This window comes from Microtus pennsylvanicus, chromosome 21 (genome assembly GCF_037038515.1).
Source record: "Microtus pennsylvanicus isolate mMicPen1 chromosome 21, mMicPen1.hap1, whole genome shotgun sequence".
Taxonomy (NCBI): Eukaryota; Metazoa; Chordata; class Mammalia; order Rodentia; family Cricetidae; genus Microtus; species Microtus pennsylvanicus.
The window spans coordinates 3637456-3657560 of NC_134599.1; the positions used below are offsets into that span (position 1 = coordinate 3637456).

Below are 20105 nucleotides of genomic sequence, written 5' to 3' on the forward strand. Positions count from 1 at the left end.
CTAAAACATCTGGAGACCAAGTTCCAAATACAAAAGCCAGTGAGTGGGTGAGTTTCACATTCAAACCCCAACACAGCTCTTATCCTGTCCGCCCTTATCACCCAGAGAAAGAAGCAGGCAGGTTGCACCACTCAGAGGTCACCAGAGTCCTGTGGCTCAGAGGAGTCATCTTAAATAATTAGGACCTTCGAGATCTGATGCCCTCTCTCACGGCAAGAAGTCTTGCTTCTGCCAGTCTCTGGAATGTTCCAGCCTTAAACCCAACCAAGGTGCTGATCCGTTTCTGACAAGCTGCAAGTGTTTCAGCCTGTTTGTTTCCTCACATTAGAAGTTATTCCCTCTTACTTAAGCCACCAACCATTTTTCCTCCACAAAGTCACAGCTACTTTCAAATACCACTCTGATGCAAATGTCACCTCGGTGGGACTTTCTAGGCTCCCAGGGCTATACGCTGCCCTTTCTTTGAACTCTGGCTTCACTGTCTGGGGATGTACTCCTGGTTCATTATGTTAACCAGGTGAGAGGAAGTTCTCCCCAGCCTGTAGGGCCCAAGGGAGGCCTCTGTCTTGTCATTTTTCACCATTATTCTTGGATGACTGTGAGCATGCATGCACAGAGCTGACTGGCTTGGAGGAGGCAGGATAAAGAGAGAATGCCAGGCTTTGAATCCCTCTGCAGTTTGATTTTCACCCTTCCCCAAAAAGAGTCTTGTTAACAAGACATCGGCACAATCTACAAGGTGGCCATTTGTCCATATTCTTGGGACAGTTATCGTAAATAATCGGCCTAATAGAACCTCTCTTTTAGATGCAATGGCCCTGAGTGCCAAGTCCCTTGCGTGATGTGTTACTATGTAAGTTTGTTGCTAACCCTGAGCTCCTAACGGTTATATGCCTTTTACTAACTTCACGCAATCTCATCTTCTGTGTGGGTAACACAGCAGCCCTGTCAGACAGCCCTCCAGAATTCTCATCTTCCAGAATTCTCTGAATAAGTCTGGCAGTCCCACAAAGCAGATGTTACACAAAAGCCAGGAACAAAATCCCTGCTCGCATCTATACACAGGACTTAGGGATCACATCCTGGTCTACATGTGACTCCAAAACCAGAATTTAGACTCTACTCTTCAATTCTCAACAAAACAAAACAGAAACAAAACAAAACTGTAACATGGGAGTGTAGAGACGGATTGGCAGTTTAGTGGCTCAGAGTCTTCTTCCAGAGGACCCAGGTTCGGCTCCCAACACTAACATCAGCTAGCTCACAACTGATCGTAACTCCAGCTCCAGGGTATCCAACACGCTCTTTGGGCCTTCACATGTACCTACACATACATGGTACACAGGCATACATGCAGGTATTCACACACACACACACACACACACACACACACACACACAAAGACAAATCTAAAACTGCATTGCAGTGCATTGTATAGCTCAAGAAATCTAAGCAACCAGAACAAGCTGTACTCATTGGATTATACAAGAGAAATAGAGGAGACAAAGTTAGGAGGAATGAGGGGATGAGGGTGGATCTAGGAAGGACTAGGGGTGAATATGATCAAAATACATTATATGCACATATGAATTTCTTCAATAATAAAGGTATTATATTGAACAAAGAAGTCCGAATAACAAGCAATTCAACACAAGCAACTTGAGGCACGTCTAGAAATGCCCTCCTGCTTTCCTGTAGTGGTTTCGTCTCTCTAGGAACTCAAGATGAGGACAGAGGCGATTCCATTTCAGGACAAAAGAAACCCGAAATTTCAGTTCTGTAGACTATGCACGTCAATGCAATGATGTACCATTAAGTCTCAATTGCTCATATCAACTTAAATAAAATTTCCTTAGCGTCTCTCTCAGGTTGCCCGCGCCTGGGGTCCCCAGGTAGCTGAAGCATTGGAAGTTGCAGGTCTTGACTTAGTGATTATGCAGTAAGCGGGCACTGAGGAGCAGGATCATGTTATCATCTGCACACCTGCAGTGCCCTTCACACTTCACATCCAAAGCCATCCTGACATGCGACCACTCAGGGATCCTGGGAAAACTGATGCAGTGTGATCTGGGAGGAGATCTAGTGATGTCACTTCAGAGGAGTGCCAGTTTTGACTCAGTGGTCCTGTATCAGCTCTGCACCACTTTGGTTGCTAATGGACTTAGAAAACACACACTATTTTCTGAGGTAAGCCCAGTTTAAGCAGCAGATGGGGGCCAATGAGTCTTAGTTAGGAAAATGGTTATAAAAGCTGAGTTTCTTTTTATATTCATGGCTGAGTTTGTCTTCAGAGCTAGGTGGGTTTCAATCCTTAAGTGTGACTTCATAGTTGATCTTCAGAAAATGTCCTTAGATGCAGAGGAAAAAGCTGAAAGAATAAGAGCTTCTTCTGAACCAAGGAATCATCTTCCTGGGCAGTGATGTGGGCTCCACATTATAATTTAAGAGGCAGACACACTTGAAGCCATGTCTTGTTTACAAATCAGCCAAAGCTCGAGGCATTTCGAAGTTTCAGTTTGTTCATGTAAGGAACAGAGAGGCCACCAGCCAGAAAGAACAGGCTTGGGCATGTCTAACTGCTGGTGTGATATTATCCACAGCTGGAAGCTGGAAGGGGAGAATAGGGTGAGCAAACTCGAGGCCAGGGAGCCCAGCAGAGGTGAGGTGAGGAGTGGGAAGCCTCCTTTGACTATCTTAGGGCACCCAGGTCTTTAAATCCTCCGAAACTCCTATAAAATCAATGTATAAGTCAGGTACATGCAGTCCACCTGTCTCATCCGCCTCTTTCATTTTTAATTATTTTTTTTCTTAAGGAATGTTCTTTATGTGGTAGTTGTGGAAGTTTTATACTTTGTGCGGGTTAGTTTTTAATGTCAACTTGACACAATCTATAGAGTCATCTGGGAGGAGGGAACCTTAAGTGAGCAACTGCCCAGATTAGACTGGCCTGGAGCCATGTCTGTGAGGGACTGTCTCGACTGATGGTTGATGTGGGAGGCTCAGGCCACCACAGGCAGCACCATCCCCAGGAAGGCAGGCCTGGCCTGTACAGGAGCACGAGCCAGAGAGGAACCAGCAAGCAGTGTTCCTCCATGATTCCTGCCTGGAGCTCCTGCCACGACTTCCCTCAACTACGGAGCATGACCTGGGAGCATGAGATGAAACCAACCCTTTCCTCTCCTAGGGCAGAGTGTTTCACCACAGCAACAGAAAGGAAGCCAGGGCATACTGCTCCCTCACATTTGCACTGACCTGGCAAACAATCCCCAGAAAAAAGCCAACTCCATATGTTCAATCCTGTCACTAATGTGTCCTGGGCACTGTATGCCACCCTACAGAGACAGTCCAGACATGACTAAGCAAATGAAGATAAACCACTGCCTTTGAAACAAAACACTTTAAAACATGCCTCATGTTGGGCCTACAAGGAACTGACCGTGTCTTATATGTCTTTGCCATTCTTATGACTCCACAAACCAGAGTCCCATGTCCCACACCCGGAGCAAACAAAAGGTGACTCAAGGATATGGTTTTATCTGCTCTTACGTAGCTAGACCAGTGGAGAACTCCATCACCCTTGGTTCCATGATGGAGTCCATGAAAACAGGTCAAAGAGAGGAGGTTATTAACCTGGAGGGGAAGCCATGGGAAGATACAACCGTGCAATATTTTTTAGCAAGCAAATGAGAAGAGGAGCTTGCTACTTCTGTTCAGAGGTCCTCAATTCTGACCCTCTTTTTTTGTGCGTTCCTCCGTGCCTAGAAGAATATTAAATCGCCATACTCAGAGGGGCTCATTTAAAATTTGAGTCGTTCCATTCAAATTAGATCCTGCTGGCCTCCTTCTTTCATTCTGTTGATCAGGTCCGCACAAAGGGTGGGAATATGGTGCTGCTGTCAACCTTCTCCTCTCTAGGGTTTTGAGTCAAAGGAGCCAGGAGGAGAAGACTGAAGAAGACGCGGAAATCAAAGGGAACAGACTCTCCCGAGAGTCAGAGGGAATTGAAACTTCTAGTGTTTACTACCTGCCATTTCCTTTTCAGTGCTGTCTTGGGATCTGGGTAATTAGGAAGAAAGGCTTTTAATAGCTTAAAGAAGGGCTCCAAGGGATGCTAATGTGGCCATTGTTCCTAATGTTCACTGGCCAGTGAAATGGCAGGCTCTAATTTTATTTTCAATCTACTTGGGTTTTCATTTATCCTGACTTATTTTGAGATCTTAACCCAACATTAAATTAAAAAAAAGATTTCTATTTTTATTCATGTGGTGTGTGTGTGTGTGTGTGTGTGTGTGTGTGTGTGTGTGTGTATGTCCCACAGAGACCAGAAGAGGGTGTCAGGTCCCTGGAGCTGGAGCTATAGCTGGTTGTGAATGGTCTAAGTTGGGTGCTGGGAACTGAACTCAGGTCCTCTGGAAGAGCAGCAAGTACTTTTAACCACCGAGCCACTTCTTTGGTCCCCACTAAGTTTGTGTTTTAAACAGTATACTTTGGTTTAATGACATGCTACGACCATTTCTCCCAAGCTCTTGCCTTTGTGACTTCCCTGCGAAGATGGGCTGTGCCCTGGAACTCTGAGTGAGTGGCCTTTTCCTCCCCTAGGTTGCTTTTGTTAGGACATTTAATTACAGCAACAGGAAACAAAACAAAAACATATGCAGCTTCTCGCTCACTGACTCAGTCTTTCGATGAATTAATACTTAGCAAAACTTTATTATAGGCCAGGAAGTCTGGCCTACGAGTGAAATATAATTACCGTAATGTATTCAAGGCCCTGGAGAAGCTCACTATGAAGGTAAGAGATGGAAACAGCCACCTGACTATGAACATAGGTGCAGGTAGAAGACCTCCCATCCCCCAGGGGGTTATGCTCAATTACAGAGAGATCAAGAGACTCTTATTAATTAAGAAGGTGATCCATATTTGGGAAGATGTCAATGATAATTAATTAGGTTCCAGCAGGTTGCCGTACTTAAGGACTGCATGGGATAATTTAATTGAGGCAGTGAATGCTAACAGGAACGCTCACCACGTGAAGGATGATGGGCTCTCCGGCGTGCCTTCTGAGAACCACTGGAGAAAAGGTACCAGAGTACGTTGCATGCTCGGCCCAAATGGCTATGACCCTGGGACCCATCTGAGCTCTCACACTCCTAACTCGGGTGAAATTAAAAGTCTGGGGGCTGCTGGGGCAAGAACATCGTTGTTGTTATTAGGCTGGCTGCACTGGCATGTGGAAGGCCACCTGTCCTGGACTTAGTGATAACCATGAAGAATGACTACCATCCCCGTCTCCCACCTGTGGACCCATCTGCTCATCTGCTCCAGTGAGGAGGAGAGTGAGGGCTATGGGACATGTTGAGGCCCTTAGAAAATTCCCTGAATAGTCTCTGTGTTCTTGAAACAAATGCTTAATGTCCTATTTTTTTTTTAAATCAGTCTTCATGCTGAGGAAGAAAATGCCCAGAAATCTCATTTGAGATTCTTTCTCAAGGAAAAAAAAATGTATGTACATATACAGATACACACCCAACCCACAAACACATATTTCCCTAGATCAAAAAGGCCTTTGTAATGCAAAAAAGAGATCTGTCAACCAGTAGGCATGGGCTGTAGCAGAGAAGTAGTTAAATTTCCCAGAAAAGTAATAAAGATAAAGAGTCAGAACTCATCCCTCTTTGATGACAGACTATTGGCTCATACTAGCCTCTGAGGACTGGAGTACCAGCATCATGAACTAGATAGTTCCAGCAGTGGGACATCATGTCATTGCTGAGGTGTGGCAGCAGACTGTGAGCATTTCAGAAAGCCAACAGGGGTGGTGTGGTGTGTCCGAGAGCTCAGCTGGTCACTCCCTTACTTAGATGCCTCCCTAGAAGGGAAGACACAGGTCTGGCCTTTGCAATGAACTCTAATGTGGAAAATCTCAAGAGGATTTCTCTGAGGTCAAGCCAGAGGAGTGAATGGGAATTCACAAAACCAGACTCGCTGAACATAGCAGACAATGAGGACTATTGAGAACTCAAGAACAATGGCAATGGGTTTCTGATCCTACTGCCCATACTGGCTTTGTAGGAGCCTAGGCAGTTTGGATGCTCATCTTACTAGAACTGGATGGAGGTGGGGGTTCCTTGGACTTTCCACAGGGCAGGGAACCCTGATTGCTCTTCGGGCTGAGGAGGGAGGGAGACTTGATTGGGGGAGGGAAATGGGAGGCGGTGGCGGGGAAAAGACAGAAATCTTTAATAAATAAATAAATTTGAAAAAAAACATTTGCAGACAGAGACAGAAGCAAAAGCAGGAAGGGGGCGGTGGGGTGTTGGTCCACCAGGTGAGGAGGCAGAGGCAGTGATGCAGAGAGGAAGCGGCAGTGGGGTGGAGGAAGAAAAAAGGAAACCCAGGAAGGCACACTGAGGTCTCTCCAAAAGCCATCTGGATAAGTCTGAAAAGAGGGGCTCGTTTTTTGAGACAAGTTCTTTCTTTTACTATTATTTAAAAATTTTTCATTTATTTTACATACTGATCACAGTTTCCCCTCCCCCCTCTCCTCCCATTCCCCTCCAGTTTTCCCCACCTCCCCTACGCCCCTCCCCCATCCGCTCAGGGTCTTTGAGACAGGCTCACATTCTGTAGCTCAGGCTAGCCTCGAACTGCCCTCCAGTCCTCTTGCGTGTAGAGACTACAGTCACGGGCCATCACACACACACACACACACACACACACACACACACACACACACACACGGCACATTTAACTTCTTTGCATCATATTTTTCTAGCGTCTAAAGCATTGACTCTCAACCCTTCCAATGCTGCAACCCTTTAATACAGTTCCTCATATTGTGGTGACCTCCAACCATAAAATTACTCTGTTGCTATTTCGTAACTGTCATTTTCTACCGCTCTGAATTGTAATGTATCTGACATGGAGGATTTCTGATATGCAACCCAGCCCCTGCCCATCGGCATTTAGTGAAGACGGAAATAGAATCAGAGAGACAGAAGTCAGGGAGAAGTGTAATGGAGCCACTGTGGCTGTTTGTATCGCCCCTGACACCGAATGCTCCTGCCCTCTGCATTCTTCCCGTGGGAAGCATGGGCAATAGCCGCAGGACAATTTGGAGAAGGGTGAGCAGATCGAGGTTTTATCTCAGATGAAGTGTGGGGGCTTCCACATCAGAGGAGGGGGCAGAACAGCACTGATGGGCAGGCTTTGACGGAGCAGAGGTGTGGTCAGATGTGACTGCCTCTGCCACCAGAGGAATAACTGGGCTCCTGAGGCTGGAATAGAGGAAAGGTGTGGTCCCGAGGACCACAATAGAAGAGAAAGGCAGTCAACTGTTGTCTGCACAAATATGCACTGCAATCACATAGTGCGTACAACTCAGACCTGCCGTACAGCACAGGGGTGTGCTTCAGTGTTCACTGTATGCAGCACTTCACATGACCCCTCGTATCAGGCCCATCTGCTCACTGGATACACGTTATATCTGCATATCTGTATATCTGTGAGAGAAGATCTAGACTGGGTTCATTGGGGCGGGAAGTCCTGCTTTAACTGTGGGTGGTCCGATTCCATGGGCTGGTGTAGGGACTGAATAAAAGGAGAAACGGAGCCGAGCACCAACGTGGTGGGCAGTTTTTTTGTTAAATTGACACAAGCTGGGGTCATACTGGAAGAAGAAACCTCAACTGAGAAAATGCCTCTGCTAGAGTGGCCTGTAGGATATTTTCATGATTAATAGTGATGTGGGAGGTGACACCGCTGGGAGGTGGCCCTGGGTTGTATGAAGAAGTGGGCTGAACAAGCCCTAGGAACAAGCCAGTAAGCTACATTCCTCCACGTTGCTGCTTTAGTTCCTGCCTCTAGGATCGTGTGTAAGTTCCTGTCCTGACCTCCCTTACTAATGGACGGGTGTGGAAGTCTAAGAGAAATAAACCCTTTCCTCCTCAAGCTGCTTTTTTTAAAAAAAATATTTATTTATTATGTATACAATATTCTGTTTGTACGTCTGCAGGCCAGAAGAGGGCACCAGACCTCATTACAGATGGCTGTGAGCCACCATGTGGTTGCTGGGAATTGAACGCAGGACCTTTACGAAGAGCAGGCAATGCTCTTAACCACTGAGCCATCTCTCCAGCCCCTCAAGCTGCTTTTGGCCACGGCATTTGAAACAGCGGTAGAAATCTATGATGACCGGCGCACATCTCTCTGTTTCCTGGCCGCACATGCGATGGGATCACGGCCATATTATATCTCCCTCACACAATCCCGATTATGGTGGACTATCCCTTGAACTATGAGTCCAAGTCAATTCCTCCTTCCTTGAGTTGCCTTGGTCAGGGATTTTGGAACAGACAGAGACAGTGAGAAACAGGTTTGCTCTGTTTACCCATCCTTCTTGGGTACTTTCCTGTGGTCAATGTGCCCATAGGCCAGGGTACTGTCACCAGGGATACCCAGGGTATGTCTCTCTTCCACTCTGGTTCTGATTGAAAACTGTGGTCTCCCCAAAGCAGTGGAAAAACACAAACCATTTTAAGCGTGAATTCCCATCTTACTGAACCCCTCAAGCTTTATTTAAAAAAAAAACACCCATCTGGTTTTTCAGAACAACACGGAGAGGCTAAAACACATTTGGAAATGAAATTGCTTTGAGCCCCGAGCACCAAGGCCAATTTTATCTCCTCAAACATACACTTTTCCAGTAGCAGCCAGCCAGCTGATCCTTTCCTCCATTCAAAGGAGGCAATTTTCTCCAATTTTCCAGTCTCTCCACCTCTGTGTCTCTGCCAACAAGTGGAAGGATTCAAGAAAATGAGGTGACCAGAAGAAAGTCTGCACCGGGCATGGCTGTCTTTTAACACAGAGGCAGTTGGAGTCCAGCCTGGGCAGTATGAAACTCTGTGTTGAACAATGCGATGGATGGAGATAGAGACAGAGACCCACACTGGAGCACTGGACTGAGCTCCCAAAGTCCCAATGAGGAACAGAAGGAGGGAGAACATGAGCAAAGAAGTCAGGACCACAAGGGGTGCACCCACCCACGGAGACAGTGGGGCTGATCTATTGGAGCTCACCAAGGCCAGCTGGACTGTGACTGAAAAAGCATGGGATAAAACCGGACTCTCTGAATATGGCGGATAATGAGGGCTGCTGAGAAGCCAAGGACAATGGCATTGGGTTTTGATCCTACTTCATGTCCTGGCTTTGTGGGAGCCTAGCCAGTTTGGATGTTCTCCTTCCTAGACCAGGATGGAGGGGGGAGGACTTTGGACTTTCCACAGGGCAGGGAACCCTGACTGCTCTTCAGACTGGAGAGGGAGGGGGAGAGAAGTCGGGGGAGGGGGAGTGGGGAGAGGGGGAGGAGTGGGGAGAGGAGGGGAGGAGTGGGAGGCTGGGAGGAGGCGGAAATTTTTTTTCTCAATAAAAAAAAAAGAAAAAAAAGAATTGAAAAATGTCAAGATGGTAGGCAGATTCCATGTAGAAACCCACTACCCTCATTTTGGAATTAACACCAATCCCAGCTGGGCATAGAAAGGGACTATTTGTCTAAGAAGCAGCTTGTGGGGGTGGTACAGGAGATTCAAGTGGATGAATTTCCCATCAGTCCACATTAGGGAGTTGTATGTGTGTGGGGGACACAGTTTTTTTGGGAGGTATGTGTGTGTTTATGGTTTCAGATGGGATCAGGACCCCCCGATTTGGAGATGTGTCTTAAGGTTAAATCTGTAAGGTCTTCGAGGCATATGAGACATCAGAGGAGGGCTCTAGTCTGGAGATGTGCATTTAGGAGAGGTCAGAACACTGATAGCAAGAGAGGAAAGATCTAAGAAATGACCTTGAGGAATTTGCATTCCCTAACTTGGAGGTCCTCTGTGACCTTGACAAGAGGAAGTTCAGGAGCCTGGGGTAGATGCCTAATCAGAGTGGGCACTGAGGCAAGGGAAGTAGAGTGTGAATAAGATTGTGGTAGACAGCTGTCCCAGGTTGTATAGGACAGGGAGACCTGTAGAGACAGTGGAGACATGGACAAGATGAAGGTCAAGATGTGAGTGTGGAATGGGAGCAGAAATGAGGATGTATTTATTTCAAGATCAGCATATTCTCATGCACAAAAATGTTCAGGGGTGAAAGAAGAGGTTCCCTACAATTATTCCTCAAGCCAGTGAAAGCCCACCCATGACGTCTTTAGAGGCCGTGTAGAGAGGGGTAGGTCACTGGTGGCTAGAAGAGGGGGTGAACACAGGCAGGGTGAGGGGGTGAGTGCTGCAACCTCTCCCAAGTCATTTCAGATGAAGATGTTGGATGGAGGGGTGAGAAGAGAGGGGAAGGTTTGAGGCTGCCTATCACTTCAGGCAGAATAGAACTGGGCTGATTCAGTCTGGAAAGAAGTGGTAGCCACAATGTTGTCCCATGTCACAGAACCCTGGAACAGCACAGAGTAGCTTCTATAAGAATGGCCCCATAGGCTTATATATTGGAATGCTATGCCATCAGAGAGTGGCACTATTTGAAAAGGATTAGGAGGTGTGGCTTTGTTGGAGGAAGTGTGTCATGGCAATCAGCTTTGAGGTTCCAAATGCCTCTGACAGGGGTCAAGATGTACCTCTCAGATACGTCTCCAGCACCTGCCTGCAGGCCACCATGTTCCTTGCTATGATGAAGATGGACTAAAGTCTGAAACTAAACAAGCCCCTTTAATAGGCTTTCTTTTCCAAGAGTTGTTGTGGTCATGGTGTTTCTTTACAGCAATAAAACAGTGACTAGGGTTGTCCCCAAAGGTTGAGAGGATGAGCAGTTACTGTAACAAATATGAGGAGTTACTGAATGCAGCAGGTGTGTGGAAGGATGCAGCTGCTACCAGTCTCTCCCCTGCAGGCAGGAGGGACCTCCCAGGAAGCAGAGACCATGTCAGCTCTGCTAGTTCCTCTATTGTAACAAAAGCACAAGGAAGTTCTTCAAGTTTCAGGGTTCTAGAAGATTTCAAGCTTTCAGAGAAGGTAGGCTTAAGAAACAATAAAGTAAATAAAAATTGCTATTGTAATTAACTCACAAATCAAAGCATTACCCAGCTGGTATAATGATACACAAACACCGCCTCAGTGAACTTCTGTCAGCATGGCCATTCTGAGAACATGGAGCTTTGCTTAGGGTTTATAACCTTACTATTAATTACCTTTTAATCACTTATGCAATATTATATTGCCAACAAGACTATTAATTTATTTAAAAAGAACCAAGTAAAGTCTACAGTCTTAAGAATTTCACCTAGCATAGTTTCCTTATGATAAAAACAGAGCCTTCCTTCTAGACCATGAGCTCCAATATTAAACCTAAGCCACATGTTAATACCAGCGATTGATGTGAAAAAAAATCTAAATTACTTTCTCAATAGAGAAAGTCTCCATTTCCTTCCAGCTCAGTAGATGGTAGTAGCTCTGTGCTATTCACTGCCCAGACAGTGGTTAAAAGCAGAACAGGTAGCTGGTGAAGGCACAAGAGAAATGTCCTGGAGACAGGAGACCCGGATTCCACCTGGTGTGGCAGTCTGTAAGCACAGAGAAGGTGAGGTTGATGTGGGATATGGGCTGAGCTACTTAAACACTCTGAGCCTCAGTTCACAGACCTGAAAATGGACTAGTGGAGTCTGTGAGAATCAAACGGCTTAATAGGTGTGAGGTACTTACGGAGAGGTTAAGACATACCAGACACCCAGGGGATTATCCTGAGGAGGAGAGGAAAGGAAGAGAGAAGAGGGGAGAAAGTGGGGAAAGAGGGGAGAAAGTGGGAGAAGAGGGGTAAAGAAAAAGAAGAGGAGGAGGTTAAATTAACCCCAGCTTTGGGGGAAAGCACTCTCGCTGGCTTCCCTTGGGTGGAGTCAGCGCATCTCCAGGCAGCTGTTCTCATTCAATCAGAACAAGTTTCCAGCATGGGATGCTGACAGCGGTGGGAGGGCAGCTCAGAGACACCGCCCTGACTTTCAGTGTCTTATACAACCTGTGCCTCTGTTTCATGGTTTACAGCCCTCTTCCCTTCTCTCCCCTCCCCTTCTCATTCCCTCACTTTCCCTCCCCTCCCCTTCCTTTCCCTTCCCTCCCCGCTTCTTCCCCTTCCCTCCTCTTCTCTTCCACAGTCACTAACACCCCCACCCCACCCCACCCTGCTCATTTCACAGAGACTGTTGCTTTAGGTGTAGGCTGCCTGAAACCATGGCAACCTAATAAAAAAGTGCACATCTCTACTTTTGGCCCCTGCTGGAATCTTTCTAGGTTCTCCTCCAGTGGTCTCTGAGCCCCAGAGTTGGATCTGGCACCCCTTATTTCCACCCTTCCATATATCCTCTGAGCTTGTTTCTGCCCCCGTTTGGATGTGTTTTACTTTCTCATCTCTGGGTATTGTCTCTCAGCTTGTATTTGGTTCTGCTGATCACAGTTTAGCACAGGTTGATGCTTTAGACTTACATTTCCCAGAGGTCTGTTCTCTTATCTAACAAACCCTAGCCATCCATTTAAGACTGCTCACAGTCTCCAAAATGCCTCCCCACAGAGAGGGAGAAAGCGGGAATCCATCTCTCTGCATGTATTGAGTTAGGATCAATGTTCCTCTCCAGAATGCATCCTTGGGCTCCCAGTGAGACTGTGCTACATTCTCAAGATCTGACCTTGAGCACTGCTTGAGTGCTCAGACTTGTCCAAACACTGAGTCAAAACACAAATGTTTGCATGTGTTCATTGATACATGCACATGTGTGTGGGTGCTTGCAGTCACACACACACAGTGGGGGGGGATGGGGAGGATGCTAAGGCACCTTCAACACTGAAAGTAAAGTTCACTCCCAAGGCAGCAGGAGACCTCTGCTCTCCCATCCCCCTGTGCTGGGTCCCCACGTATTATATCCACAGACACCCCCAACACCCCACTTGTCATTTCTCTGAAGACTTTACAAAACACATACTTTGAAACACCCATATCCTGATTTGCTCAGGGAAGGAGCTAACCTTGGGGTCAAAAACAAATACCACAATCATAGTACAGATAAGAGAGAAACCACTGCCCAGAGGAAGAGCTAGAAGGTGGGAGGACTGCTAATTGACTTTTTTTCAGTTGGCAAAGTATGGGAAGCCTGCCCAGGGCTATTGGGTAACAAATGGCTCTAACAATACCACACCAAGCACTACAATGCAAAGGGCACAAAACTGGGGGTCGGGTGGGTGGCCATCCCACTGTGCTGAAGACCACCTCTGCCATATAAGGCTCTCAGGAAACCTGCTGCTCTCTGGAATACCCTATCCCTGAGCCTGGACCTGATGCCCTGGAAAGGCTCGCCAACCTGAGGGCATTACCTAAAGGGAAAACAATGCAAAGCACAGCCAGGGACACAGCAGGAGAGATGCCACCTGCCAGGGAGGGCAACAGTGCAGGCTCATGGGATTTGAGACCCCCTTAGAGGAAAGTCATCCTCCCGGATGCCAAGAGTCAGGACCATACCGCTATCTGTACCCTGTTCTGTTTTTGTTTTGTTGTTTAAGAAAAAAGTCCCCCAAAACTATAAAATGAGATTGGCTCCAGGTTGGAGCTGAGAGGGAAGGTATGCTTCTCAGTATCTGCACAGATCTCTGCACAGTCCTTGGTCACAGCTCCCAGGTGAGTGAAAGCGAACTTAAGCAGAGAAGACCAGTACCAAGGAGAAGGCATGCTCCATAAGCAGCACCATAAGCTCTGTTGCTTAGCAACGTGTTTCATCTCCCTGAGAGAAGTAATGGCTCCAGGAGGGAGGGGACACATTGAGGATGATGGAGGATGGGTCCTCAACAGACACATGTCTCACAGAGCTGAGGCCATGCTGACGTCTGTGAGGCAGCCTGTAGAGTAAGGAGTGGCTATCCCAGGGTCACATGCTCTGATGATGGCAATGTGTTGACAGTCAGAGTCACAGATCAGACCTTCTGCAGAGCTTCACTGCCACAAGGGAAGAGAGGACAAACTCCCACATAGAGATGACTGAGAGGAAGTGGGGTGGGAGGGACCTCCCAGGTTCTCTAAGGACTACAGACATACCGCTTATCCACTTCGCCTCCGGGTCATGGATTTTGAAATCTTCACTGAAAAGATCTTCCACAGTCACCTTCTTCTTCTGAGACAGACTAGTATCTTCCGCTGGAGAGAAAGGACAGAGACAGTTAAACACTGCAGTGGGTAAAAGACCGCATAAGCCACTGTGCCAGCCATTCAGAAACAGTGAACATGGTCAAACACAATTATGGATTGTGGATGGTGGATGAAAGCCAGCCTTGCTTTTCTCTAATGAAACTATCAAAAATATGAGAAGGCCATCATGGTTCAGTAAAATTCCCTACACACACACACACACACACACACACACACACACACACACACACCATCCTTTTTCTTGGAAGTAGAAGTAAATGTGTCTCACAGCTGGAAAGGGTTATCAAGAGAAAAGATATTATCCAAAACAGAGCTCAAAGTCACATGTAGACAGGCAGGTTGCTAGGAGTTGAAGGACAAAGAAAACATCTTAAAGATATTCAGCCTCCATTTGTGTCACCTGTCTCTGGCCATCTTTGGGTTAAGGATTAGTTCTTGTTCCGATCAATGGACACCCCCAAATACCTGTATGCAAACTCCCAGGACAGCCCTCCCCATCCTGACTGGAAGCATCTGGGAGAAGCTTAGGGAGTGGATGAACTAATATCCACCCAGAGAGGACATGCTCAGTTAATGGTCCCGCTTGAGCAGGTTTGAAAACCTGCCAGCTTTTATCCTATTTACAAAGGTCAAAGTGTCCTGGATTTCAGCTCCCCCCCCCCCACCCAGAAGAGGCTATCTCCATGACAGCCACAAAATCCATTTATCTGCTTAGGAAAGACACAAGATTCTCCAGGACGCCTGAGCGAATAGTTGGAAAACCCAAAGCTAGACTATCTAAGTTATTTCTCTTATTTTCACTTGACTAAGAAAGAGATTATGAAAGATGTATCCAAAGGTTTGTCTATCTAGAATGCTGCTTCTTTCCCCGTCCTCTTAGCTGGAAGATGCTAGATTCACTGGATTTCCTTAAAGACTTGGATCTTCATTTCATCAGCTCAGTTATAATGTGGGGTTGACTGAGGTGGTGTTGATTTTTGAGGCTGTTTTATTTTTTTTAATGGGTGCAGCAGATTGAACCTAAGTCCTTATGCATGAAATCCAAGCCGTCTGCCCCAGGTCATATTTTTTTTTTTTGGCATCTGGTTTCTGGTTGTTAAGTTTGTGTTTCTTTCCAATTTCTGGCTGTTGAGCCATCTTGGGGTCATCATTGTGCTTGCTTTGGAACTCCATTTGCCTTTAAAATTTTTCTATTTCCAAATGTGTAGTGGGTGTGGACCATAGCAAGGAACTTTGTGGGGATTGCATATGGAACAAAGAATAATCTCCGAACAAATCTCCCAATGCTTTTAGGATTTCAGCTCATAGATTTTATTAAGTCACCTCGAATTCCTTCCTTCTGGCTTCTCCAGATGTTACATATTACAGAAATCACTAGAGAATCCATGTGTCCCTGTGTAGACCACATCTTACCTAACTACTCTCTCCTGCTATACTAACAAGCGACCTGACTTTCACGGAACCATTTCTGAAAAGCATTAGAATTTGTGGACGGACTGGCATCCTACATACTCAGTGGGAATACTGTGAACAAAAGTCTTAGGAATTGATATGAGATACAATCAAAGGTGTCCTTACTGTGAGACACAATCAATGGTCACATACTGAGCGATCGAGGTTCCAAACACATCTTAAAGCAAGCCGAGCCCCAGAACTAGATGTCAACATGTAGAAGAATGAAAATAGATCCATATCTATTACCATGCACAAAACTCAAGTCCAAATGGATCAAAGACCTCAACATAAAGCCAGCCACATTGAACCTCATAGAAGAGAAAGTGGGCATTGGCACAGGAGACCACTTCCTAAATAAAACCTCAGTAGCACAGGAACTGAGAGAAACAATTAATAAATGGGACCTCCTGAAATTGAATAGTTTCTGTAAAACAAAGGACAATGTCAAAAAGACAAAATGGCAGCCTACAGAATGGGAAAAGATCTTCACCAACCCCACATCAGACAGAGGGCTGATCTCCAAAATATACAAAGAACTCAAAAATATTGATCATCAAAGAAACAAATAATCCAATAAAAAATGGGGTACAGACCTAAACAGAGAACTCTCAACAGAGGAATCTAAAGTGGCTGAAAGACACTTAAGGAAATGCTCAATATCCTTAGCTATCAGAGAAATGCAAATTAAAACAACTCTGAGATTTTATCTTACACCTGTAAGAATGGTCAAGATCAAAAAACACCGATGACAACTTATGGCGGAGAGGATGTGGGGTAAAGGGAACATTCCTGCATTCCTTGTGGGAGTGCAAATTGGTACAGCCCCTTTGGATATCAGTATGGCGATTTCTCACAAAATTAGAAAACAACCTTCTTCAAGACCTAGCAATACCACTTTTGGGTACATACCCAAAAGATGCTCAAATCATACCACAAGGACAAGTGCTCAACTATGTTCACAGCAGCAATGTTTGTCATAGCCAAAACCTGGAAACAACCTAAATGCCCCTCGACCCAAGAATGGACAAAGAAAATGTGGTACATTTACACAATGGAATACTACACAACAGAAAAAATAATGACATCTTGAATTTTGCAGGCAAATGGATGGATCTAGAAAACATCATATTGAGTGAGATAACCCAGACCTAGGAAGACACATATCATATGGACTCACTCATAAGTAGCTCTTAGACATAAATCAAAGAAAACCAGCCTACAAATCACAATCCCAGAGAACCTAGACAACAATGAGTACCCTAAGAGAGACATACATGGATCTAATGTACATGGGAAGTAGAAAAAGACAAGCTCTCCTGAGTAAATTGGCAGCATGGGGATTATGGGAGAGGGTAGAAGAGGAGGGGAGAGAAAGAGAGGGAAACAGAGAAAAATGCATAGCTCAATAAAATCAATAAAAAAAGAAAAAAAAACCAAGCCAAGCCCATCCCTTTTGTGACTTTCTGTCTGCCACTGAAGAAGCCACAGAAGAAGACAGCTTAAAATGTGATGTGTTTTGGCCTCCATGAACATCAAACATGTACCTGGTGCATCTACATATATGTGGGCACTCACACTTTGACATAAAATGAAATAAATAAGCTTAAAACTCTTATTTTGATTTAAAAATTTTAATGAACATATAAAAGACATGTGTATAGTGGAAGTTTGTTATAGAAGCACTGTGCGTGTGTGTGTGTGTGTGTGTGTGTATGCGTGTGTGCTTGTGTGTTCTATTAGGCAGGAAACTGATAAGCAGCTATACATTCTGTAGTTCCTGTGTGCTGTGTCTCTGGGCTCTAGAGTAGCTATTATGTAATCCACTGCTTACAGTTTGATTCATTCTGTGTGACTTTTGAGGTGCTGGTGGACATGAACACTAACTGATGTGTCTGTCCATAAGTCATGGTCAGCCCAAATGCAGGGAGCTCACAGTGCCATGGGAGCCAGAGTCAAGCAAGCAACCAGATCACAATAGCAACAGTGCATGAGCCTCGAGGTTGCCAGGTTTACCCCACGGTCAACAGGAATAAGATGGAAGGAGGAATTCTGGGAAGACTTTCCCAAGGAAAGAACAGCTTAGCCCAAATATAGACGACAAAAGAACATTCACACTAGGAAGGCTACAAGGCAAGAACTGCCAGCAGGTTTGGTATTCTGAGGACACGGCTTATTGCCAAGGCAGACAGCACATGCGGAAGCAGCTCGAGATGGAGGGAGAAAGATTCTCTCAGTATGTTCAGAAGCTCTGTTAGGTGATGTTCTCTTGTGGGCTTCGTCTTCCAAATCTGGGGCAAGAGTCTGTAGTATCTACAGTCCAAGAATGAATAAATCTCCACATCAGAAATTCTAACACCTACCTCATTCAGTATCGCCTCTCCCTTGTCCTCCATGCCTAGCTGCCTGGTGCCGTAGCCCCTCAGACACCCTCCACAGCTCTTGCTGGCTTCCATGTCTTTGAGCGCATCTGCTTGACTCCTTCAGTCCTGGCTCCCTGATTTTGTTGCTTTTCAGTGTGCCCAATGGCCTTTTCACACAGCTCTAAGTTCTTAAATGTAAATCAGTATATTTTAATTCCTAAAATTCCCAACTAGCTTTTCCAAGATTACTGGTTCCTCTTCCTTATCTTCTGCCTTCTCTAATCACATCTACAGATTTTTTTTTTAAATATAACTAAAATGATGTTTCCCATTTTCCTCCGGGATTTGAATTCCTTGACCTTCTTCCGTTGGGTGAAGCTGGTGTTCCCTTATACTGGGGCCCAGCTTCTAGCACACAGGAGTCCTCGGTTGCGGGAGACTCCTGACTGCATGGCCTTAGGAATGATGCTGATGTTTTGGACACAGTTTCTGGATCACGGCTCTTGAGTAGCTCTCATGTGGCCTGCTGCCTAAACAGGTGATGATATTCACAGTGAACCCAGCTTTTGGACAGGGAACTCCCCAAACGCCAGCCTCTCCTAGTCACTGGTATTCTCGCCCTGTTATGTATGTGTGTCTGGGTTCTGTGGGCTTCTGTCTGGTGCTTCCTTCAAGGATACCATTCCATCCCAGCTGTGCGAGGAGCTCATGCTGCTGCTTTGTAGAATAGCCATGCATCAGAGTGTGTCCCTTTAGAACTTCTCTATGCCTGTAGTCAAGACGGGGAAGCCTACATACCTAGCTTCCCTCTTAAGCTGGTAGTCAGCCTCAAGCTGGGGCCAAGAAAAGTAGCTAGGAGCTTTGAAACTTGGGATGTCTCCTCATGGGAATTCATGTCTCACGGAAAAGTAATTTTCTCTCAACCTTTAGTTTGATCCTAGATAAGTATATGGTTCCTCTAATCAACCTGCCATATGGGTTACCAGGTCTCCCATGGCCTAGGGGGATGCAGACATGAAGGTTTAGTACTAAGGTGAGTTCCTCAGCCCCACCCCTTTTTCTAAGAGTTTTTGGACACTGATGCTGTTAAATAGGACAAGGTTGGGAACATCTTCTCTAGTAGGGACTTTAAAACATGAAATAATTCCCACATCCCTAGGACTTGCTAAGCACTGGTATCTGCAGCATGGTATCTGTGGGGTCTCATCCACTCTTGACCATTTTGGGTGGGGACAGTGTTCCCCAGAGTCTACCTGTGATGTTCTGTTATTGTGGACAGTGGAGGCCACTACCGCACAATCTTCAAGGATCAATAGCACCTGCCTGTTATGATCCCCATAGAATATGGCAGAAAAGCCACTGCAGGGAAGGAGACTGGAGCCACTGAGACGTCATGTGACTTCTCCAAAGCTGTGCTCAGTTTCCAAACCAAAAGGAGACAAGGGCTGGAGAAGGTAGCGCCACAGAGGCAGTGGGACTCACACACTGAGGCCCAGTCAAATGGATTCTCTTACATAGAACAATGGCCTTCCAAATACTTCAGAACAGAGGGAACAGACGTGGCTGCTCATACCTGCAACACCAGCTCAGCCAGGAAGGCTGTAAGTTCAAAGCTAGCCTTAGATTTATACAAAAACCTGTCTCAAAAATCAAACAAAAGAGAAGAAAAAGAGGAAGGGGAAGAAAAGGGGAGAGGAAGGGGAGGGAGGCTGAAAAAGAAGAATGAGATGGGAGAGTAAAGGGAAGGAGGAGGAGATAGAAGAGGACAAGGAAGCTGCCTATTTACCCTCAGGTGCTCTAACGGCCTCACTCAATGAGCCAGCACAACCTGTTCCATGGAGGGCTGGCCTAACACACGTGGCTTGGCACAAAGGAAAGGGCTCAGTGAGAGCCCAGGGTACCTGCTTGGCTCTGCCAGTGTGTGTCTGCCTGAGTACCCTACCCCAGGCTCTGCTGGTGTGTTTCTGCCTGTGCATGCTGCACCGGATTCTGTCATGAACTGGAAGCAGTGCTCCCCAATTAGACTCTATTTAAAGTACAAACACCCACCCAGGGACACCTACCTCAGACACTGCTCTTCCCCTCTTGTCCTTACCATAAGGAGAGAATATTTGCAATATG

The 20105-nt window shown here is 46.0% G+C and overlaps 1 protein-coding gene across 4 annotated transcripts in view; it reads right to left on the minus strand.

Annotated features, from left to right (window-relative positions):
• Nucleotides 1-20105, minus strand: part of Dpp6 (dipeptidyl peptidase like 6) — an 812759-nt gene that overhangs the window by 258767 nt on the left and 533887 nt on the right. For all 4 annotated transcript variants that reach the window (XM_075955602.1, XM_075955604.1, XM_075955601.1 and 1 more), the window contains exon 3: nt 14059-14157. In XM_075955602.1, coding sequence (XP_075811717.1) covers nt 14059-14157 — 99 coding nt within the window. The remainder of the gene's footprint in view (nt 1-14058; nt 14158-20105) is intronic.